The following is a 23,883-nucleotide window of genomic DNA, read 5'->3' on the forward strand; positions in this document are numbered from 1 at the left end:
AATCCTGTATAATAATAATAATACCGTCAGCCATTGCAGCTGACGGTTTGTAGCTCTCAATGAACTACCAGGGTGCTGATGAGTGCTCTTCTAGTTCATTGATGCTTCTTGTTTATCATTTTGAGGTTCAGGCAGACAACTGCATTGACAGTCTGCAGGAGCCTGACATTGCATCCACAGTCTGCTGGTCATGGGTGCAATGCTTCACAGGCTCCTACTAAAAAAATAATAAATGCACATTTTTTTTACCTGCAAAAAGATGTGCATTTATTATTATTATTATTTTTTAAGTGAACTTATACTTTAAATCTACTAAACCACTAAACCCCAGAAACCACTAAACAGCTCATCCACTCCCTCATCATATCACGACTCGACTACTGCAACTCCTCATCACTGGCCTGCCTCGCCGCTGGTTATCCCCGCTTCAGTCGATCCTGAATACGGCTGCCAGGCTCATTCACCTTTCCAACTGCTCCGTTTCCGCCACCCCCCTCTGCCAATCCCTCCACTGGCTTCCGATTGCGCAACGGATCAAATTCAAAATCCTAACACTGACATACAAAGCTGTCCACCATACTGCCCCGAACTACATCACTGACCTAATATCCAAGTACCGCCCAACACCCACACTCTGCTCCTCACAAGACCTCCTTCTCTCTAGTTCCCTGGTCTCCTCCTCCCATGCTCGCCTCCAGGACTTCTCCAGGGTGTCACCCATCCTCTGGAACTCCCTTCCCCAACCCATCAGATTATCACCTACTCTCCTCTCCTTTAGGCGCACCCTGAAAACCCACCTCTTCAGGGAAGCCTACCCCACCCCCTGCTAACTTGCCGACCTCCTCCACTCTTCCTACCACTCCATCCCCCACAGCTATCTCCTCCTGTGCCACCATCCCCTCCCTCCTAGATTGTAAGCTCGAAAGAGCAGGGCCCTCGATCCCCTCATGTTTTGCATTGTTTTGGTATTGTTCTGTCACATGTTCTGTCCCCCTTTGTATTGTACAGCGCTGAGCGAACTATTGGCGCTTTATAAATACTGTATAATAATAATAATATACGGCCACCCGACCCTGCACTTCCACCATATATATATATATATACAACGGCCGGACGGGAGGTGGTTAATAAAGATATATTTAATTTGAAATACATACCTATAGGATGTGCACAGCTTCCCCCATCCTGTCTACATCAGTGCATAGGTCATATACTGTAGGTGATGTAATGGTGGACTAACCCTTTAAATTATGAGTCTAAACAGTGATGACAGAATACCTATTAGCAATCTATCAAAGCTTTTTTGTGATTTTTTTTTTATATATAAATTATTTTTAACTTGTCTTTGGATCTATATTGGGTACCTTAAAAGTCCTGTTTTTCCTCTTCCATAAAGTGTTCTCTAGCAGTAATAAAGTGCAAGTAACTAGAGCTCTTATATGCCTCTGCTACAACCAAATGCCAGCAGCTGTGAATGGGAAAAAGTGTCAACACTACCAGGTAGTGTATGTGCTTTACTTTTTTTTTTTTAGGCCTCCCCAAATTCTTGTTGATCCATTATTATGGTGGGCTATCTCCTTGGCCAATTAAGAAGTGTGTATGAGTTCGGTGGTGGTAGACGAGTTCAATCACTATAAGGAAGTGTAGGAGCTTTGCCTTTGATTTGAAATCCCCGCAGCTTTCTCTCCTCCCCTTGCAGGGATGACAGTTTGGGTTAGAGGGCTTTTGGTTGGTCAGCACTGTCACATGGATGGTGCTGACCAATCAGATGCTGTCTAACCCATACTGTCATCCCTGCAGAGAGGAGAGAAAGCCGCTTCACAGGTCTGGGGATTATGCTGCCCAATCAAAAGCCCTCTAGCCTGAACTGTCATCCCTGCAGGGAGAAGAGAGAAAGTGGAGGGGATTTCACATTCCCACCACTTTCTCTCCTCTCCTACCCCTAAGAATATGGAGCATCTGCCAGCATAGTATACATCCCAACACGACCACTCTCCGCTCAGCATGCGATGCCTGCAGGGAGGTTTCCCGCACTGCTCCTGTGTGAACTCAGGCTATGACAAGCCTGGATTCACACAGGAGCAGTGGGGAAACCACATGCGATTTGGACAGGAATCGCATTCCTGTTCAAATTGCATGCTAATCTTTGCGGTGCAATTTGTATTGACGCAAATCGCAGCACAAAGTATCGATTTCCGGTATCGGGCGCATTTTCACAAGTACGAGTACTTGTGAAAATACTCGGTATCGGCACTGATACTGGTATTGGTGCAACCCTTCTCTTCAGGGAAGCCTATCCTGCCCTCGCCTAATAACTGTACTTTATTGTCTCCATCAGCTCATCCCCCACAGCTATTGCCTTTTCTATCACTTGACCCCCCCTTTTAGATTGTAAGCTCTAATGTGCAAGGCCCTCTAAATCCTCCTGTATTGAATTGTATTGTAACTATACTGTCTGCCCTCACGTTGTAAAGCTCTGTGCAAACTGTTGGCGCTATATAAATCCTGCATAATAATAACAGTGAATGAAAACCTGAAACGTGCTGTGATATACACCTTCTTGACATGGCACAAGCTCTCCTCCAGGGCTCCCAGGAGCTCACTGTCTGGCAGTTCTGGCACTGTCTCTGTTCCTCCTGATGGTTCAGTCTTAGCATCTTGAAATGAGACATTTTCCTTTCCACCTGAGGGACATTGGTTTGTTTCTGTGCCAGCCAATCTTAGCGATATTGAGGGTTCTGTTAATGGTTTTTGGTTGTGGAAAATGTCCAGTTCTCGTACCAATGGATCTTCCCTTGCTACGTCACACACCTTGGTTATGCTCATGGAATTCTGACCTTCATCTGTCTGTACCTGGGATACATTGTCCAGCATGCTTCTGCCCTGTTCAGTCCACTGTGAGACTGGTATTTTCAGGAGGCTTGCTTCTTCCAACTGTGCAGCTTGGAATTCTGGGATACCTGATTGTGGCTCTTTGCCATCATTTATGTCTATGATTGTTGGGGTACAGGGGGCCATTTCACTGCATGTGCCATTCAGCAGCATCACTTTAGTATCTGCTGCCACGCAGGAGTTGCTTGTCACTTTATTGTCAGTCATTTTCTTTCCATCGATATAATTACTGGAATTTTCAGATGCTGCAGTTCCCACTGAATTTCTTTCTGATTGTTTGCTGAGGTCTGGAGGGTCACATTTATCAGTAAATGAATTGTCTGTGATATCGCTGGTGTCAAACTCAGGAAGCTTTATTGAGAAAACACAAGGTGTACACTGAGTGGCTGGCTCCATAACGGGGGACTGAACTGTGTCCCCGATAGATGTCTCTTGTTCTGCTGAGCTATATACAGCATTTGTCTGACTTGGCTCTCTCTGGCGGCAGGGTATGAGCACCATAGTAAGAGGCAATGGAGGAGATTCTTGCAGGTTACTGGCCTGTATCGGTCCATCAGTGGGAGTCTTAAAGAAGAGAAAGAAAAAATAAAATGCATTTTATATATCATAAATACCTACCAATGTAATGATGTCTTAGGGCCGGTTCACACCACAGGAATGCAGTCTGGATGCCATCCAAATGCATTTTTGCATGCGCATTTTTCATGCATTCCATTTTAAATAGGGATATATGGGTTAGGATGCATTTTTGTTCCGTTGTGTTTTTGATGCATTTTCCTGCAATCCAGTACAGTTTTGTACAGAAAAAATGCTGCATGTTCTACTTTTTTTTTGCACAGGAACCGACTGCATTGGTGTGAACTATGCCATTGGAACCCATATAATACCACTGTCCTTATGTTTTTGATGCAGAAAAAATGCACTGGACTGCATCTGGTGTGAACCAGCCCTCACACCGTATCGCAAACTTGAAGCAAAATGAAGAAGTGATGAAGAATCTATATCAGGTTTGTATTGGTTGTTTGAGTCCCCTGCACACTGTTAGCTTCTCACAATGTGCATTAGAAACTGCAGCATCATCTAGGGAAAGAAAACATATAGCTCACCCTCTGTTGTGCTTCCTCCACCCTCCCGTGGCACAAATAAAAGGGTTGATTTCCCAAAACTGGAGAGTGCAAAATCTGGTGCAGCTCTGCATAAAAACCAATCATGTTCCAGTTTTTTTTTTTTTCAAAGCTTAAAGTGTTACTAAACCCAGGACCCTGCATTCACTCTATCTGGTCTCCCCGGACCCTGCATTCACTCTATCTGGTCTCCCCAGGACCCTCATTCACTATATCTGGTCTCCCCGGACCCTCATTCACTCTATCTAGTCTCCCCGGACCCTGCATTCACTATATCCGGTCTCCCAGGACCCTGCATTCACTATATCTGGTCTCCCCGGACCCTGCATTCACTATATCTGGTGTCCCCGGACCCTGCATTCACTATATCTGGTCTCCCAGGACCCTGCATTCACTATATCTGGTGTCCCCGGACCCTGCATTCACTATATCTGGTCTCCCAGGACCCTGCATTCACTATATCTGGTCTCCCCGGACCCTGCATTCACTATATCTGGTCTCCTCGGACCCTGCATTCACTATATCTGGTCTCCCCAGGACCCTGCATTCACTATATCTAGTCTCCCCAGGACCCTGCATTCACTATATCTGGTCTCCCCGGACCCTGCATTCACTATATCTGGTCTCCCAGGACCCTGCATTCACTATATCTGGTCTCCCACAGTACACAGAACATGAAAATCCAGTTATTTTAGTAAATATAAACTGCTAAATACCTTTTCTCATCAGCAGTTAGAACAGTCTTGTCACTTCTATCAGTGTCCAGCAGAGCACTAGTTAAAGCTTGAAGGAGGAGTTTTTATTCTCCCCTGATTCTCCTATTAGGCTGCAGGACCCCTGACCCTCTGTTTGGACAGTGTTGATTGGCCCTGTTGTGATCACATGCACTCTCCCATTAAAAAAAAAAAATCCTCTCTAGCAATACACACCAAACTGAGCATGTGCGGAGTGACTCTTAATAATATGTCTTTTCAGGAGATAAGAGGGGGACACTGGAAAAAGGGGAGGATCAGAGAAGTCAGGATTAAACAGCCTTTTTACATAATTCAGAGGATTAACCCCTTAGGCTCCACAGTGAGTATAACAAGCATGCTTTACTGCATCTACAGACTGATTGTACTGTTGTGGGTTTAGTAACACTTTAATTGAACAAGCTGAAGTCAGAAGCTGGCTATCATACACAGCTGCACCAGATTTTGCACTCTCTGGTTTAAGTAAACCCTAACGCATCCAGCACTCATTGACTTCTCTAAAATCTTAATTTATTAAATCAGCATTAAAGTGTTACTAAACCCCCAGCAGTACAATCAGTCTGTAGATGCAGTTAATCATGCTTGTTATACCCACTGTGGAACCTAAGGGGTTAATGCTCCGCATTGTATAAAAACGCTGTTGGATCCTTTCCTCTCTGCCCCTCCTCTTGTTGAAATGACCACCTGATAGAGACCGAATCTGTAGTCCCATGCACATGCTCAGTTTGGTGTGTATTGCTAGAGAGGTTTTTTGTTTGTTTTTTCTTTTCTTGGGAGAGTGCATGTGATCAACACAGGGTCAATCAGCACTGTTCAGACAGAGGGTCAGGGGTTTCACATCCTCCTAGAGCAGAAAGAAAATGCCTCCTACAAGCTTTAACCAGTGTGCTGCTGAACACTGATAGAAGTCACAAGACTGCTGTAACTGTTGATAATAAAAGGTATTTAGCAGTTTATATTTACTAAAATAATTGCATTTCCATGTTGTGTGTACTGTGGGAGACCAGATATAGTGAATGTAGGGTCCTGGGAGACCAGATATATTGAATGCAGGGTCCTGGGAGACCAGATATATTGAATGCAGGGTCCTGGGAGACCAGATATAGTGAATGCAGGGTCCTGGGAGACCAGATATAGTGAATGCAGGGTCCTGGGAGACCAGATATAGTGAATGCAGGGTCCGGGGGAGACCAGATATAGTGAATGCAGGGTCCGGGGGAGAGCGGATATAGTGACTGCAGGGTCCGGGGGAGACCGGATATAGTGAATGCAGGGTCCGGGAAGACCGGATATAGTGAATGCAGGGTCCTGGGAGACCAGATATAGTGAATGCAGGGTCCGGGGGAGACCAGATATAGTGAATGCAGGGTCCGGGGTTTAGTAACACTTTAAAACATCACACAGGGCCACTAGGTAATGCATTTCAGCCCATCTGGGCCTTAGTCACAGCTGTGTACAGCTTCTATGAATGGTGGGGCTAGGAGGAAATGGTGGGCATAGTTGGGCTCTCTTGGTAAGAGCCTGTTACAGTCCTTTAGTTCTATTAACCTCCAGAGCACTGAAAGAGTATGACAGCAGGGGTGGGGGTGGGAGAGAACACAGATGGAGAAGGATTTCAACTAAAAGAAGTAGCATCAGCACAAGGGACACATCCTACTGACTGTAAGTTATGTCCCTTGTGCTGATTTTTTTTCATTTTTTTTATTTTGGTTGCTGTTAAGCTTTAGGGCAGCCATTCATTATAAATGGACTTTAAATGTACTACAACACAAAAGCAATGAAGTACAACACAATGCATCACAATTCAAATGTGCATTGCACTGCACTATCAGTCACAATGAATGGCACTTGAAGATGCAAGTTCTGGGTCTGTCCCTGGCCCAGAACATGTACACAGCCAGTGAAGTTGGGACTTCAGACTTGACACATTTGTTCCATGTCCATGACTTGCTAATTAGAGAAGCAAGGATAACAATGGCAGCCCCAGGGCTTGCACCTTCAAAAAAAAAGTTAAGCCGGCTATCCATGTATTTGTCTGTCTTGTTTTTCCCTAAAAATCAGTGCCATTGGCTATAGCTGGCAGCACTGATTATTGTAGTCTGACAGTGTTGAAGGTTCCTGCTGTCAGAATACAATACAACAGCAGGAAGGATTCCCACATCTTGAATGTTTGTAAGGGAGAATTGGATCATTTTTTCCCCTTCATCCCACTGGTTGAACAAAAAAAAGATCAATGTATGGGCTGCCTAACTTAATTCAGTATAAGTTGATCACTAATATGGAAAGGATAACTTGGTAGAAACTAACCATCAAAGACACAGGTTGTGCATCATCACACTGCGATATCCTCAACTGAGAGGAACACAAATTCTCCCCTGGATTCTCAGATTCCTGGGTGCTGAGGCCTGTAATTTCCTGACTGTCTGGAGTTTTCTTCGGGCTTGGAGTCTTCAGGTTGCCTGGAGTCTTCTGAATGACTGGAGTCTTCTGAGGGCCTGGAGTCTCCTTAGGGTCTGAAGTCGGCTGAGTGGCTGGAGTCTTCTCAAGGCTTGGAGTCTCCTGAGGGCCTGGAGTCTTCTGAAAGCCTGGAGTCTCATGAGGGTTTGTAGGCTTCTGAGGGCTTGATATCTGAAGGTTGCCTGGAGTTTCATGAATGCTTAGAGTCTTCTGAGGGACTGGAGTCTGTGGTGAGCCTGGAAACGCCTGAGGCACAGAAGTTGACTGAGGGTCTGGAGTCTTCTCAGGTCCTGGAGTCTTTTGGGGGCATGGAGTCTTTTGAAGGCCTGGAGCCTCCTGAGGGCTTAGAGTCTGCAGGGTGCCTGGAGTCTGCTGAGGGCCTGGAGTCTCCTGAGGGCCTGGAGTTTCCTGAGGATCTGTAGTTGCCGGAAGGTCTGCAATCCCCTGAGGGGGTGGAGTCTTCTGAAGGCCAGGAGTCTCCTGAGGGCCTGGAGTCTGCAGGAGACCTGGAGTCTTCAGGGGAGGGTCCATCGCTGCATCCATGCTGCTTTTTTCAGTACTGTTTTTGGGAGGACACCGGACACCTGGCAAAGAACCAAGAGTTATATCTGAATTGTGTGAGAGGTTTGACAACACAACCATTGTGGGTCTGATTTCCATTGACAGTGAAACAGCCTATAGAGGCCCAGATATTGTCTGCATATTGTATGGATAATGACCTGAACCTTACCACAAAAGAACAGAAATAAAATTATAGAACAAGAAGCCACATCATCCTGGACTGGTTTAAATACAGAGGTGGTGAAGGACCAGCATTGCCTCTTTTACTTGAGGATCTTGAGGAACAACAGACTCCCCCAAAATGTTTTGTCAAACTTTTCTAGTAGCACGATAGAGAGCATCCTGATATACAGTACCGCTGCACAATCTGGTACTCCCAAATTTTTGTTTGTTCAGAAAAGAAATGGAGGGGAAATCTTCCAAAGGGGACACTAGTTCTGGTGACCTGGCAGGCCCCAAGGGGTTCCCTTAACTTGCAGGGATTTCCACTCGCTGCCTGTTTTGGCTATGGGACAGGAAGAGAAGATATCCTTTAATTCCGCTTTAAGGCTGTCAGCAGATTGCCCTCTACAAATTTGTCAGAGCCTAAAAAGAGAGAACAACTGAGCATGTGCAGAGCAGGGTGAGACAGTGTATTACTGGATGGGCCCGGAGCACTAGACGGGGACCTGAGAAGAGGAGGATCGGAGCTGTCTGTGCAAAACCATTGCACAGAGCAGATAAATATAACACGTCTGTTAGTTTTAAAACATAAAAGCTGAACCTTTACAATCACTGTAAGATGGCTATACGTCGGATTTCCTTCATTCATGCTGCAAGCTAACCAACAGAAATCTAACAGATTCCTCCATCCACACTAACAGCATGGATGGACGACTCCAAATGCTATTATTCTGACAGCTGAATACCCAAACAGCGACTCTGCACAGTGTAGCCAGCTTTAGCTGTTGAAAGGATAAACTGCAATCTATAATCACAGCTGAAGAACACATGAAAAGATAAAGATATCCGAAGACTTGAAGTCATAATACACTAACGGCTCTCCTTCTTCTTCTTCCTCATCTTTCAGTATCTAGAACAAGAAAAAGAGAAAACCCCATTAAAATCTTCTGATACAACAGCTGACTCTGGTGCTCTGAGAACGTACAGTATATAGTTCTTCAGCCATTTCCCAGCCAGTTCATTACATCGTATCATATATAACAAGGAAGAAAAGTAATTATTGGACAAATGCCTTCAATGTAACTGTTTTGGGAAACCATTAAATCGTTGGGTTTAGATCCACTTTAACCCCTCGCCTACAGGGCACTTACAGTTGCAAGAAAAAGTATGTGAACCCCTTGGGATTACGTGGAGTTTTGCATGAATTGGGCATAAAATGTGCTCTGAACGTCATCTAAGTCCCAACAATAGAAGAACACAGTCTGCTGAACATAATACTACACAAACATTAGATGTTGCCATGGTTTAATTGTGTAGTATTATGTCCAGCAGACTGTGTTCTTCTATTGTTGTGACTTAGATGACGTTCAGAGCACATTTTATGCCCAATTCATACAAAACTCCACGTAATCCCAAGGGGTTCACATACTTTTTCTTGCAACTGTATGACGCTCTCCCAGAACTGGATGACCATGCTGGAGCCATCATTTGGCTATAGCGCGGTCAACAAGTGGTTAAAAATGGGCAGTTGAGCCACAGTTTTACCTCCCCCCATCACCCCCTTGCCCTTTTAGCTCTAGTTTACACCGGTGCGACTTCAGGTGCGACATGCGAAGTCGCATCTAATGTATTTCTAAGGCACAGTCTTAATCAGTGCGATTTGAAGTAACCACAATTTCAAGAATAGTAAAGAGGTAATATGCAAGCGCTATCCAAAACTACATAGAAGATAGCTGCTAGAACACCAAAAAGGTAACCAAGAATGAACCTTCCAACAGAATACATATACATATAAAGGTGCAGCGGTAAAAAAAAATCGAGATGCCTAAGCGAAATTTAGCAATGTTGACATGTGATAGTAAAACCGTCCATATCATCACCACTACTTTGTACATCCAGGGGGATTATACCGCGTTTTTTTCAGGACAAATTGGGCTTTCATTTGGTGGTAAATGGTAATGGACATCTCCTGATTTTTTTTATTATCAAAGAAAAACTCTATTTGTGGGGAAAAAAGGACGTAAATATAATTTGGGTGCAGCGTTGCATGATCGCGCAATTGTCAGCTAAAATAACGCACAAAATGGTCAGGAAGGGGGGAAATCCTTTGGAGGGTAAGTGGTTAAGTTCCAACCAAGACAGGGCTGTACACAGGGGATGCTTCTCTTCGCAGCAGTGGCTAAGTGGTTAGCACTTACAGTACTCGGGTCATTGGTTTGAATCCCAACCACGGCACCACCTGCCTGGAGTTTCCATGTTCTCCCCGTGCCTGTGTGGGTTTCCTCCGGGTACTCTGGTTTCCTCCCACACTCCAAAGACACACTGGTTGGTGAATTGGATCCTGTCTAAATTGTCCCTAGTATGTGTATGGCCTTTTGGCTAAGATCAAGTGTAGTATCTGTTCTTATCAGTGTCCAGTGGGGGTGCTCCCGGCCATTCTAGCTTTGCGGGGATGGCTGTTGTATAGTACCCTCACTGGTATGATGGGGGTCCGGAAGGCTAGTACCGGAGGGACAGAAACCAGGGAGCGCCATGATTCGTTCTGGGGCCTTGGGAGTAATTCCTCTGGGAAAGCTGGAAAGACCCAGCACCTCCTGATTTGGACGGATCTACCTTGGTCTGGCCAGGGGCTGAGGAGGCAGAAAGTCCGCAAACCAGTGCCCCCTGAGTAGACGCTCTCAGGGGTGCCACTAGTAACACCTGGGTGTGGGACCCCACCGTGTGAAGATGGCACAAGGTCACTGTTTTTACACTCTTTTTGCACAGCGCCCTAAGGACCAGGCCTTTTGGCTAAGTCCAGGGCAATTTTTGCTACGGGCCTCAGGGCCTGGTCTGTGCACAATTTGGCACGACCACTTTTATATTTTCTATTTATTTAATTTATTTCACCTCCCACGTTTGTCACTTTTTTCTTTCGCTTATGTGTGTGTTTTCACAGGATGGAGGGTGTGGGTCCTCGGGCCTGCCCTGAAGTCTAGGGGGAGGATGTGTGGCCTTTTGGTTCTTTCCTCCCCTGATCCTTAGGGGGTTTTCTCTTCGGGAGAGCCCCCTGACCTAGTACTGGATGTCCGGCTTTGGCTGGACACAAGGAACGGGGTCCACTAGGCCTTTTGGCCAGGAGGACCAAATGGGAACCTTGTCCCTGTCAGGAGCTTCGTGCCCCGGGGGATCAGGGTAAGCGGTCCAACCCCTTCGGGGGTAGGACAAGCACACCCCTAAGTGCACTTTTTCGTCTGGTGTTCGCACTTGCACTTTTTTTGTGATCACTTATAGGTTTTTCGTTGTAGTTTGCACGTTTGCGGACTTAAAAAAAAAAAATAAAAAATGTGTATGTATGGATGTGAGTTAGGGACCTTAGATTGTACGCCCCTTGAGGGTTAGGGACTGATGTGAATGTACAATATATATGTAAAGCGTAATTTTATAATACTATATAAGTACCTGAAATTAATAAATAAAATAAACAGCAAAAATAATAAATGTGACCCATTGAAGTGAACGTCCCTGAGACACCATTGGTTGCTAAACAGGCTCTAATATAAACCAATAGACTGCAGGCTCTAATGACATGAAACACCCACAAGCCTGCTGGGCCTAGGCAGGCCAAGAAATAGTCTAACTCTGAACATTAATACTACAAATAATAATAATATGACGTGATTAAAGCTGACATGTCCCCCATTGATGGATATACATTGTGTGACCCCATAAATTCCCCTCATAGATACCATGTGATCTCCATACATACACAGACCGCCTTCATTTACCTCAGGACCAGAGGACACGCCCACTGCGTGGACGCGAACCTGCTCCGCCCCTCCCACACAGCGCTCCTCTCCTCCTCAGAAAGTACTCGGCTCAATGACACGCCTACTGCGCGGCTCCGCCCCTCCCACAAAGCGCTCCTCATCTACCTCAGCGGGTACCCCGCTCAGCAGGCACGCCCACCGCGCAGCCACCTCCTCTAGGCCAGTGGGATGCCGGGAGTTGTAGTTTCGTTCGGAATCACGTGACGGGGGACGCGGAAGTAGCCGGTGATCGCTGTGTCTGTGGAATATTGTGATTTGGAGGATGAGCGGCGGCCGGAGAGGGGGAGCGGGGAGAGCGCCGCCTAAAGGGGTGAGAGAGAGCTGCGTGTGAGAGGGTGTCCCCTGTCCTGTCACGGTGTCGGCTTCATATCGCTGTACCCGACGTCACCTCCCACCGTGTGTGTCTCACCTGTCCCTGCATGACACCGTACCCTGGCGGCCTCCCTTACCTGAGGCTGGGACATCCCACAGTAGAGCCCCCCAGCCAGAGCCCCTTGTCTGCTATGTATCCCTTAGCAACGGCGGAGTGCATTTCCCAGGACAGTGCCCTGGCGGAGCCCTTTATCTGGGATGTATCCCTTAGCAACGGCTGAGCGCGTTTCCCAGGACAGCGCCCTGGCGGAGCCCTTTATCTGGGATGTATCCCTTAGCAACGGCGGAGCGCGTTTCCCAGGACAGCGCCCTAGCGGAGCCCTTTATCTGGGATGTATCCCTTAGCAACGGCGGAGCGCGCTTGCAAGGACAGCGCCCTGGCGGAGCCCTTTATCTGGTGTGTATCCCTTAGCAACGGCTGAGCGCGTTTCCCAGGAGAGCGCCCTGCTGGACCCCCCTTATTAGGGACGGCGCCCCGGCAGAGACTTTCACCCGGCATGGCACTCCTTACCAATAGTGGACAGCACCCCGGAGGAGCCGCTTACCCTTGATGGCGCTCCAGTTGAGTCCCTCACCTGGGATGGTGCCCTTTACCCAGGACAGCGCCCCAGTGGAGCTCCTTATCCAGGATGGCACCCTGGCAGAGCTTCTTATGAGGGACAACTCCCCAGAGGAGCCCCTTATCCTTGGCGGAACCCTTTACCATGGGTGGTCCCCAGCAGAGTTCTTTGCCAGGGATGGGTCCCCTTATCAGGGACAGAGCCCCTCACCCAGGATAGCACCCTAGCAGAGCTTCCTACAAGGGGCAGCTCCCCAGTGGATCTCACTTGTCCTTGACGGAACCCCGGCAGAGCCCTTTACTTTGGATTGCACCCCTTACCCATAGTGGCGCCCTTTACCCAGGACAGCGCACCCTGGCAGAGCTTATGAGGGACAGCTCCCCGGTGGAGCCTATTATCCTTGATGGCGCCTTAGCGAAGCCCTTTACTTGGGTTGGCACCCCTTATCCATAGTGAAGCCCTTTACCATGGATGGCCCCCAGCAGAGTTCTTTGGGATGGCACCCCTTTTCTGGGACAAATCCCCTTACCCATAGTGGAGCCCTTTACCCAGGACAAAGCCCCTTACCCAAGATGGCTCCCTGACAGAGCATCATATGAGGTACAGCTCCCTGGTGGAGCCCGTTATCCTTGACGGCACCCCAGCAGAGCCCTTTACTTGGGATGGCACTCCTTATCCATAGTGGAGTCCTTTACACAGGACAGTACTCTGCCGGACCCCCCTTATTAGGGACGGCGCCTCAGCGGAGTCTCTCACCCGGCATGGCACTCCTTACCAATAGTGGACAGCACCCCGGAGGAGCCGCTTATTCTTGATGGCGCCCCAGTTGAGTCCCTCACCTGGGATGGTGCCCTCTACCCAGGACTGCGCCCCAGTGGAGCTCCTTATCCAGGATGGCACCCTGGCAGAGCTTCTTATGAGGGACAACTCCCCAGAGGAGCCCCTTATCCTTGGCGGAACCCTTTACCATGGGTGGTCCCCACCAGAGTTCTTTGCCTGGGATGGGACCCCTTATATCAGGGACAGAGCCCCTCACCCAGGATAGCACCCTGGCAGAGCTTCCTACAAGGGGCAGCTCCCCGGTGGATCTCACTTGTCCTTGACGGAACCCCGGCAGAGCCCTTTACTTTGGATTGCACCCCTTACCCATAGTGGCGCCCTTTACCCAGGACAGCGCACCCTGGCAGAGCTTATGAGGGACAGCTCCCCGGTGGAGCCCATTATCCTTGATGGCGCCTTAGCGAAGCCCTTTACTTGGGTTGGCACCCCTTATCCATAGTGAAGCCCTTTACCATGGATGGTCCCCAGCAGAGTTCTTTGGGATGGCACCCCTTTTCTGGGACAAATCCCCTTACCCATAGTGGAGCCCTTTACCCAGGACAAAGCCCCTTACCCAAGATGGCTCCCTGACAGAGCTTCATACGAGGTACAGCTCCCTGGTGGAGCCCATTATCCTTGATGGCGCCTTAGCGAAGCCCTTTACTTGGGATGGCACCCCTTATCCATAGTGGAGTCCTTTACACAGGACAGCGCCCCAGCGGAGCTCCTTACTCAACATGGTCCCCAGCAGAGTTCTTTGTCTGGGGTGGCACCCCTTATCATGGACAGAGCCCCTCACCCAGGATAGCACCACTTACCCATAGTGGAGCTCTTTACCTAGGACAGAGCCCCTTACCCAAGATCGCACCCTGGCAGAGCTTCTTATGAGGGACAGCTCCCTGGTGGAGCCTCTTATCCTTGACTTAACCCTGGAGGAGCCTTTTACTTGGGATGGCACCCCTTATCCATAGGGGAGTCCTTTACACAGGACAGCGCCCCAGCAGAGATCCTTACCCAGCATGGTTCCCAGCAGAGTTCTTTGTCTGGGATGGCACCCCTTATCAGGGACAGAGCCCCTCACCCAGGACAGCTCCCCTTACCCATAGTGGAGCCCTTTACCCAAGATGCCACCCTGACAGAGCTTCTTATGAGGAACAGCTCCCCTGTGGAGCCCTTTACTTGGGATGGCACCCCTTACCCATAGTGGAGCCCTTTACCCAAGATGCCACCCTGACAGAGCTTCTTATGAGGAACAGCTCCCCTGTGGAGCCCTTTACTTGGGATGGCACCCCTTATCCATAGTGAAGCCCTTTACCCAGGACAGCGTCTCCGCAGAGACGCTTACCGAAGATGGCACCCTGGCAGAGCTTCTTACGAGGGACAGCACCCCAATGCAGCCCCTTACCCTTGATTCCGCCCCTTCTTATGAGGGACAGAGCCCTGATGGAGCCCCTCACCTAAGATGGCACCCCTTACCCATAGTATTTATTTATTTTACCCATAGTATTTATTTATAGTATTTATTTATTTATAGTATTTATTAACTGATATAGCGCCATCAATTTACGGAGCGCTTTACATATATATTGTACATTCACATCAGTCCCTAACCCTCAAGGGGCGTACAATCTAAGGTCCCTAACTTACATTCATACATACACATACTAGGGACAATTTAGACAGGATCTTATTCACCTACCAGCATGTCTTTGGAGTGTGGGAGGAAACTGGGGTACCCAGAGGAAACTCACGCAGGCACAGGGAGAACATGCAAACTCCAGGCAGGTGGTGCCATGGTTAAGATTCGAACCAACGACCCGAGTACTGCCAGGCGGAAGTGCTAACCATTTAGCCACTGTGCTGCCCCAGCACAGCCCTTTACCCAGGACAGCACCCCTGCGGAGCTCCTTAACCAGGATGACACTCTGGCAGAGCTTGTTAGGAGGGATAGAGCCCCTTATCATCGACAGTGCCCCAGCGGAGCCCTTTACTTGGAACAGCGCCTTGGTGGAGCCCATTACCATGGACAGCCCCCAGTGGAGCCCTTTACTTGGGACGGTGCCCTTTGCCAGGGACAGAGCCGCTTACCCAGGATGACACCCCTTATCCATAGTGAAGCCATTACCTAGGATAGCGCCCAGCAAAGCCACTTACCCAGGGTGGCCCCTTATCTTGGACAGTGCCCCAGCGGAGCCCTCTCAACCATCATGGCATGTATAGCGTCACTGCCAGGAAACATGGGGTCTTATAGAACATTCATTGGATGAATTTCACACACATGATCATTGAATTCTGGCTGTAATTTCTGTAATAGACTAAAGTATAACTAAAGGCAAAACTTGTTTTTTTAGTTTTGGATGGAGTAGAGAGGGATTAGAACCCCTGTCAGGTTTTTGTTGCTGTCTGTGTCCCCTATAGGGAGATTCACCCTCTATATTTGTCCTGTTTACCATTAACTTAGAAAGTAAAATAAAATCACAAATTTTGGGTTGTCTCGTAAAAAGTAATAGAGGGGAAATCTTCCAATGGGGCACTAGTTCTAGTGACCTGGGGGTCCTCAAGGTATTCCCTTAATTTGCATGGATTTCCTCTCACTTCTTGTTTGGCTATGGGACAGGAAGTGAAGGGAAATCTCCCCAATGGGCCACAGATGGTGAAAAAAAATCTGAAAGGGGTTATAACCCTCCCTTGCTGGATCCAAAATTAAAAAAAAAAAAAGTTTTGACTAGCTCTATATTGTGAGCTCTGTCTAATGGCCACAATACAGTATAGCTTTCTGAAATGCCTAATTGAGAAAATATATCGTATATTGGGGTCAGTTCACTAAGAGATAAATACCGCATGAATTTTTGAGTTAAAATAACTCAGTATTTATTGCAAAAGTAGTCAATTCACGAAAAAATTTGCATTATTTACCGAATGCGTTAAATTTTATGTTTTGCAATTTATTTTTGGTGTTTTGTCTTTTCACATCTTTTTATTTTTTTTTGCAGGCTAACACTGCACCAAAAAGCACACAGCAATATTGTGAAACTATGAAAATATTCTAGTGTGCTTTCATTCACAAAACGATCTCCTGGTGAAATGTTACAAATTATTTTCATTCCTTAGCTCAGAGGAGAACATTTTCACACTGATACTTTTATACTTTTCTGGCCAGTAGAGTTTCCTGTAATTGTTATTTTGTACATTTCTAAAATACCGCCAGCAAACACAAGGTGACAGCGAAGGTGTGTTTTTTGTTTTTTTTGTTTTTGTTTTTTTAGGGCTCATGTACACTGCAGCTGCTAAACTGACGTTCAGGGGCTGTTCAGCGGTTTTTTTTCAGCAGCCCCTGAACTCTCCCTAAGTTTTCCCTATGTGTCCATGTACACAGAGTCGTTTACAGTAATTTTTTTGAACGCACCAAACTTGCGTTCAGAAGTAGATTTTTACCGGCGTTTCAAACGCTTGTAAACACGGTTAACCACGTTTATAAGCGTTTGCGATTAGAAGCGTTTTTTAACTGTTCCCTGTCCAGAGTCTTTCTTTATCATCAGAAATGCATGCAAAACGTTTTCCATGTATTCAAATGGACCCGGTACACCAGCGCAGTCAGTTCCAGGTTTTGCGCATAAAAAATGGTAGAATGCGCCGCATTATGCTCATGCTTCTAGATTGTAAGCTCGAAAGAGCAGGGCCCTCGGTCCCCTCATGTTTTGCATTGTATTGGTATTGTTCTGTCACATGTTCTGTCCCCCTTTGTAATGTACAGCGCTGAGCGAACTATTGGCGCTTTATAAATACGGTATAATAATAATAATAATAATGATGGGATCCATAGTGAATACAACCAGAAGATACCGGTCATCTCAACACATACTGCTCTCTCTGCTTCTGCTCTCTCTATTCCTCTCAAAATGTCTGAAATAGTTTCTTTTTTTTTTTTTTACTATTTTTCAGTGCATTCTGGGCATTTTGGAAGGTCTCTTGAAGTTATGTTTTAAAAACGCTTTTAAATGCTAACACACATAAACGTGGTATGCAAACGCGGCTAAACTGATGTTTTTTAACCTACATTTTTTGGCAGTTTCCATCGTTCAGAAGAGTTTTCCAAACGCCCCGTGTACATGAGCACTTAGTGAATTGACTTTAATGATTTATCTCATGTTTGTTTGCAGTATTTATCTATTTTAACAAATGTGCTGCATTTACCTCACATTCTATATTTAATTTGATGAATCGACTCCCTTATTATCTAATGCGCTATTTCTGAAAAATGAGTCATGTGACCTTCATATTGCAAGCAATAACCTTTAGTGAATTGACCCCTTACACACTAGATGGAGCTGCTGATCATAGGAATTCCTCTGTTAGAGAAATTATGGACAATATTCATTGAGCATGCATGATTGCGTGTGACATTTGTCCAACAAATATTTGTTTTTTTATTAGATCACATGGAGTAAGTTGTTTTTGGTACTTGAGTGCCCACCTGCTCCTTAGTATGCCTTTTTTTTTTTTTTTGTGATTCTTTAAAGCGGAGTTCTACTCAACCTATCAAGAAATAAAAGTCAGCAGCTACAGAAACTGTAGCTGCTGACTTTTAAAAACAGCCACTTACCTGTCCCTCGGTCCCATGGTGTGTCCCCCGCAGCCCGTTTCACCGGCCGTCCTGTATTCCAGGAGGCTGGCATCTTCAGTGTGGGCACCCGGCTGTGATAGCTTGCAGCTTCACAGCCGGGTTCCCACTGCACATGTGCAAGTAGCGCTGCGCTTCGTGAATGGTCCTATAGTCTTCTGGGACCTGTCACGTGTCCCAGAAGACTGCAGGGAGGGAGGACACCTTCCGATCGCCTAGGTGATCAGACCGGAAGTAGGAGCGGGTACGTGTCAAATTCGGGTACCCGCTCCCCAAAGGTGCCAATCCTTAACCACCTCCCACCCGCCATATAGTAATATGACGGGCACAAGGTGGTTCTCTCGTTCTGAGAGGACGTCATATGACGTCCTCCCATTCTCACTGCACATGCGCGGCTCAGGGAGCGTGCAGCGCGGCGATCGGCAGTGCGCTGTGTCCCTCGGACACAGTGGATCATCGATCACGGAAAGAGCCGGAGATGTCGGCTCGGTCATGTGATCAGCTGTGTTCAATCACAGCTGATCACATGTAAACAGGGAAATGCCGGTTATCGGCATTTCTCTCCTCTCGAGCTGTCATGCTGACAGAGGAGAGCCGGTAATCGGCTTTCCGTGGAGGGGACATGTACACTGATCATCAGGGCTCTGATGATCAGTGTAGCCCCAGCAGTGCCACCTGTCAGTGTCCATCAGTGCCTCGTGCCAGTGCACATCAATGCCACATATCAGTGCCCATCTGAGCTGCCTTTCAGTGTCACCCATCAGTGCCAGTCAGTGCTGCCAATCAGTGCTGCCTTTCAGTGCCCATCAGTGATGCCTGTTAATGCCCATCAGTGCCACCTACCAGTGCCTCCTCATCAGTGCAGCCTCATTAGCGCACATCAGTGAAGGAGTAAAATCACTTATTTACAAAATTTTATAACAAAAACTAAGAAAAAACATTTTTTTTCAAAATTTTCAGTGGTTTTTGGTTTAAGAAAAAACAAAAAAACCCAGAGGTGATTAAATACCACCAAAATAAAGCTATATCTGTCACAAAAAAAGATAAAAATTTTATATGGGTACAGTGTTGCATGACCGCGCAAATTGTTATTCAAAGTGTGACAGCGCTGAAAGCTGGAAATTGGCCTGGGCAGGAAGTGGAAATTGGCCTGGGCAGGAAGTGGAAATTGGCCTGGGCAGGAAGGGGGTATAAGTGCGCTGTAGGCAAGTGGTTAATGGGGAGCAGGGGACCAGTCCTTAAAGCGGAACTTCCCCTTTTGGGTGGAGCTCCGCTTTAATTTAGCAAAGGTTATATGAAATACAGAAACTGATAATATACAAACAGTCACAGTATTGGTACAATATCATGTGAAGAAGATTCATAACTTCAAAAGTAGTAAACACATAATAAAAGATCGGAAGACATCTCAGTCCTGGAGCGTAGTAATTAGAGATGAGCGAATCGAACATGACGAAGTGGAATTCGTTTCGAAGATTAGGAAAAATTCGATTCGCGCCGAATCCGAAAATTAGCAAACTTCGGATGCACGAATTTTCCCAAAAATGGCGGCGACATGTGTGGCGACGGAGCAGGGATCTCTGGGAAGGCGCGCAGACAAGGCGCGCTGACCCATAATGCATTCATTCATGACATGTGATCGCATTAGCCAATCAGCAGCCAGCCAGCCAGCACTGTGTAATGGTGGAGCTATAAATCGCGGCCATCTTAGAATTCTCCATTAGCCTCCGGTCATTCAAGAGAGACAGACCTGTCTGTATTAGGGACAGAGTTAGGGCCACAGAGACTTTAGGGCCACAGAATCGTTACTCAGGGACACAGAATCGTTACTCAGGGACACAGAATCGTTACTCAGGGACACAGAATTGTTACTCAGGGACACAGAATTGTTACTCAGGGACACAGAATTGTTACTCAGGGGCAGACACAGAATTGTTACTCAGGGGCAGACACAGAATTGTTACTCAGGGACACAGAATTGTTACTCAGGGACACAGAATTGTTACTCAGGGACACAGAATCGTTACTCAGGGACACAGAATCGTTACTCAGGGACACAGAATCGTTACTGAGGGACACAGAATCGTTACTGAGGGACACAGAATCGTTACTGAGGGACACAGAATCGTTACTGAGGGACACAGAATCGTTACTCAGGGACACAGAATCGTTACTTTCTGCTTCACAACCATTATTGTACGTTCAAAGAGTTAAATCCTGTTTTATGTTTGGGGTGCTTATTGAATTAAAGAGTATGTCAGACAACACGCAGAGGAGTGGCAGAGGAGGCAATGTTTCGGGAGCGAGCACACGTGGCAGCAGAGGAAGGGGTCGAGGCAGCACTAGTCGCAGCCAGAGACCAGTGCTCCCGGTGTCATCCAGCGGTCGTGTCTCCACTGACAACCCTGCCGTCATCGATTGGTTGACTCGGTCGTCTTCCTCTTCCCAGGTCACCTCTGACACCTACAGCCAACGGTCGGTGGGTACGTCAGACACAACCGTTAGTTGGCATGGCCCGGGAGCAAGCCCACTGAAATCACGTGTCCTCTACCTGCCCCTGTCCTTGGTGTTCCCTCACCAAGCAAAGTATCGCATGCTGTGGGCTCAGCCCCACTGTACAGTGAGGAAGAGCTAACAGAGGGCGGTCAGGAACGGGGGGAGACATCCGCCTCTTCAGCAGCCAGGCGAAGAAGTAGTGGCGAGGAGAGTGGCTCGGTAGCCGGTCTAGAGACAGGTCTGTCTCCTGACCCACACGCAGCCGAGGGGGCTAGTAGTGACGCGGAGACCCTAATTGATGATGATGAGGCTGATCGCACTTGGCAGCCTCGTCGTCATCAGGCTATTGCTTCCGCATCATCAGGAGAAGAGGGTGCCAGCTTGGCAGCGAGCAAAACAGTCGGTGGGTTGCCCAGGAGGCAGCAGGGTCGCAGCAGTGTCAGTGGAGGCAAACGGCCACGGAGTAGAGCACCAGCTCCACTGCAGCCTACCACCACGGCCAGTAGTGGTGCCGGTGTGCACGGAGGAAGTAGCAATCAGCCAGTGAGGAGTAGCGGGGGCAAAGTTTCCTACTCGGCGGTGTGGCAATTTTTCGTCAAGCCGCCCGAGGAAGTAAACGTAGCCGTATGTCGACTATGTGGCCAGAAAGTCAAGCGTGGCCAGGGGGCCCATGTTGGGACTACAGCGTTGCGTCAGCATATGCAGCGTCGCCATTCGGTGGCCTGGGAAAACCGTGACAAAGATACGGCGGTTCTGCCTGCCCCAGCCCCCGCTCCATCACCCGCTCCGTTACTTGCTCCGTCACCCGACGTCAATCGCCCTCTATCAGCCAGTCAAGGCTCCAACACCTCTGCTGAGGGGAGTTGTCGCTCGTTGGCATCTTCCGCTCGTTCAGATGCTCCTTCTCCTGCTACTCCTCTTCACGGATTCCGTCAGCAGTCTTTCTTGGAATCCGTTTCCAAGAGATAACAGTTTGCGAGCACGCACCCGACGGTGCAGAAGCTGAACGTCCTCCTGTCCAAGTTGCTGGTGCTGCAGTCCCTCCCTTTCCAAGTGGTGGACTCAGCACCTTTCCGAGAAATGATGGCTTGTGCCGAGCCGCGGTGGAGAGTGCCAAGCCGTCATTTCTTCGCCAAAAAGGCAGTGCCAGCCCTGCATTCACATGTAGAAGAGATGGTGGGCCAGTCTTTGAGCATGTCGGTCTCTGCCAAAGTGCACGGCAGCGCCGACGTGTGGAGCTGTAACTACGGTCAGGGACAGTACATGTCATTTACGGCCCACTGGGTGAACGTGGTGCCGGCACAGCCGCACCAGCAACTTGGACAGGTCACGCCGCTTTTGCCTCCACGTTTGCACGTCCTTGGTCCAGCAAAGATGTCCGCCTCTACCACCTCTTCTTTCGCCGTGTCCTCAGCCGCCACCCCCGTGCCAAGTCCCATTACCCGACCGGCATATCACATGTGCAGGGTGCAACGGTGTCACGCTGTGCTGCACCTGGTATGCCTTGGCGAACGTAGTCACACAGGGGAGGAACTTCTGAGTGTAATGAACAGAGAAATCGACAGATGGCTGTCTCCGCGCAAACTGAAAATCGGAACCATGTTGACCGACAACGGAAAGAACATGGTGTCTGCTCTGCGTCAAGGAAGGTTGTGCCATGCGCCATGCATGGCTCACGTGTTCAATCTGGTTGTCAAGCGGTTCCTAAAATCCACCATCCCACTGCAAGACATCCTTAAAATGTCACGTAAACTTTGCATGCATTTCAGCCATTCCTACACCGCAAAGCACACCCTCCTTAAGCTGCAGCGGCAGAACGGAATTCCACAGCATCGCCTGATCTGCGACGTTGCAACAAGGTGGAATTCAACCCTACATATGTTAGACCGCCTTTACGAACAGCGAAAGGCCATCACCGATTTCCTGATGTTACAAGCGGATAAAGGTACTCCCCTGTGTAACTTAGATGTCAGCCATTGGCAGCTCATGCGTGACACCTGCCGCTTGCTCAGGCCCTTTGAGGAGGCCACGCTATTCGTGAGTCGGCAGGACTATGGGATGAACGACGTCATTCCTCTGTTGCACGTCCTGGAACAAATGCTGTTAACAATGGCTGGTCAGGGTGCGGTAGACGTGGCGCACAGATCTCAACGCCACATGACCCCTGTGGGGGCAGGACAGGAAGAAGAGGAGGAGGTAGAGGAGGACATTGGTGCTCAGGAATTATTGAGTGAAATGGGTGGTTTTTCCACTTAGCGGACAGGAGTGGAGGAGCAGGAGCATCTGGTAGAGGAGGAGGAGGAGACAGAGGACCCAGACGCACCGTGGCAGTATGCTGTGGAGATGGAGGCAGGGAGTCCCTCGCATTCCTTGGCACAAATGGCCCATAGCATGCTCGGTTGCTTGCGTAGCGACAGCCGAATAATAACCATCAGACAGAGGGATGACTTTTGGCTGTCCACCTTGTTGGACCCTCGCTACCATTCAAAAATGGTGGCCTTTTTCACACCTGCTGAGAGGGAGGCCAAAATAAAGTACTATAAAAACCACCTATGTAGTCAGTTGGTCTCTGCCTTTCTGCGCCAACGTCCATCCTCAGACACTGTGGGCCCTGTGCGCTCGCGTTCCGCTGCCATGGCAGCAGGGGAGGGGTGGGGTGGTAGGAGCAGTGGCAGCTCCACCAGCAGCGGCTGCCTCAGTCTGCAGTCGATGATGAGTAGCTTTCTTCACCAGCGCAGTGAGGAAACTACTAACCAGCCGCAGCAGCAGCAGCATCAGGTGGACCTGGAGCAGGACCTCAAACAACAGGCTCGGGCCTACTTGGACAGCACCCTGCCAACCGAGGTAGACAATCCCCTTGACTACTGGGCAATGAAACTTGACCTTTGGCCCCAACTAGCTGAATTTGCCCTTGAAAGGCTGTCATGCCCGGCCAGTAGCGTGGCATCGGAGCGCGTGTTTAGTGCGGCAGGAGGTATTGTAACTCCGCGGAGGACACGACTGTCCACCCAAAGTGTGGAGAGACTCACGTTTGTGAAAATGAATCAGGCGTGGATTAGTCTGGATTTCAAACCACCAGTTCCTGACACAACTGACTAAATCCGCCATGAATCATGCCCCAAACATGTTATTATTTTTAACATAGGCCTCTGTATGGCCTTCAATTTAAGCTGCTTACGCTTCGCCACTCTGCCATGGGCCCCTGTACCGCCTCCTCTTGCTGCTGCCAGGTCCAGAGTGTGTCATGGGTCCCTGTAC

At 48.3% G+C, this 23,883-nt stretch overlaps 2 protein-coding genes across 6 annotated transcripts in view; one reads left to right on the forward strand and one right to left on the reverse strand.

The window, feature by feature from the left end:
- Positions 1-11,804, reverse strand: part of BRME1 (break repair meiotic recombinase recruitment factor 1) — a 35,352-nt gene extending 23,548 nt beyond the window's left edge. For 2 of the 4 annotated variants that reach the window (XM_089652636.1, XM_089652634.1), the window contains exons 1-2: positions 7,076-8,685; positions 2,557-3,456 (exon numbers count right to left, since the gene is read on the reverse strand). In XM_089652636.1, the coding sequence (XP_089508762.1) occupies positions 2,557-3,456; positions 7,076-7,885 (1,710 nt within the window). In that variant the 5' untranslated portion in view covers positions 7,886-8,685. Of the gene's footprint in view, positions 1-2,556; positions 3,457-7,075; positions 8,686-8,817; positions 8,859-11,715 lie in introns of those variants that run through there. The other 2 variants (XM_089652635.1, XM_089652637.1) reach the window with 2 other exon arrangements.
- Positions 11,805-11,957: 153 nt separating this feature from the next.
- Positions 11,958-23,883, forward strand: part of CC2D1A (coiled-coil and C2 domain containing 1A) — a 104,289-nt gene continuing 92,363 nt past the window's right edge. For both annotated transcript variants that reach the window (XM_089652638.1, XM_089652639.1), the window contains exon 1: positions 11,958-12,067. In XM_089652638.1, coding sequence (XP_089508764.1) covers positions 12,020-12,067 — 48 coding nt within the window. In that variant the 5' untranslated portion in view covers positions 11,958-12,019. The remainder of the gene's footprint in view (positions 12,068-23,883) is intronic.

This window comes from Staurois parvus, unplaced genomic scaffold (genome assembly GCF_062004578.1).
Source record: "Staurois parvus isolate SC_StPar_1 unplaced genomic scaffold, SC_StPar_1.0 ptg000689l, whole genome shotgun sequence".
Taxonomy (NCBI): Eukaryota; Metazoa; Chordata; class Amphibia; order Anura; family Ranidae; genus Staurois; species Staurois parvus.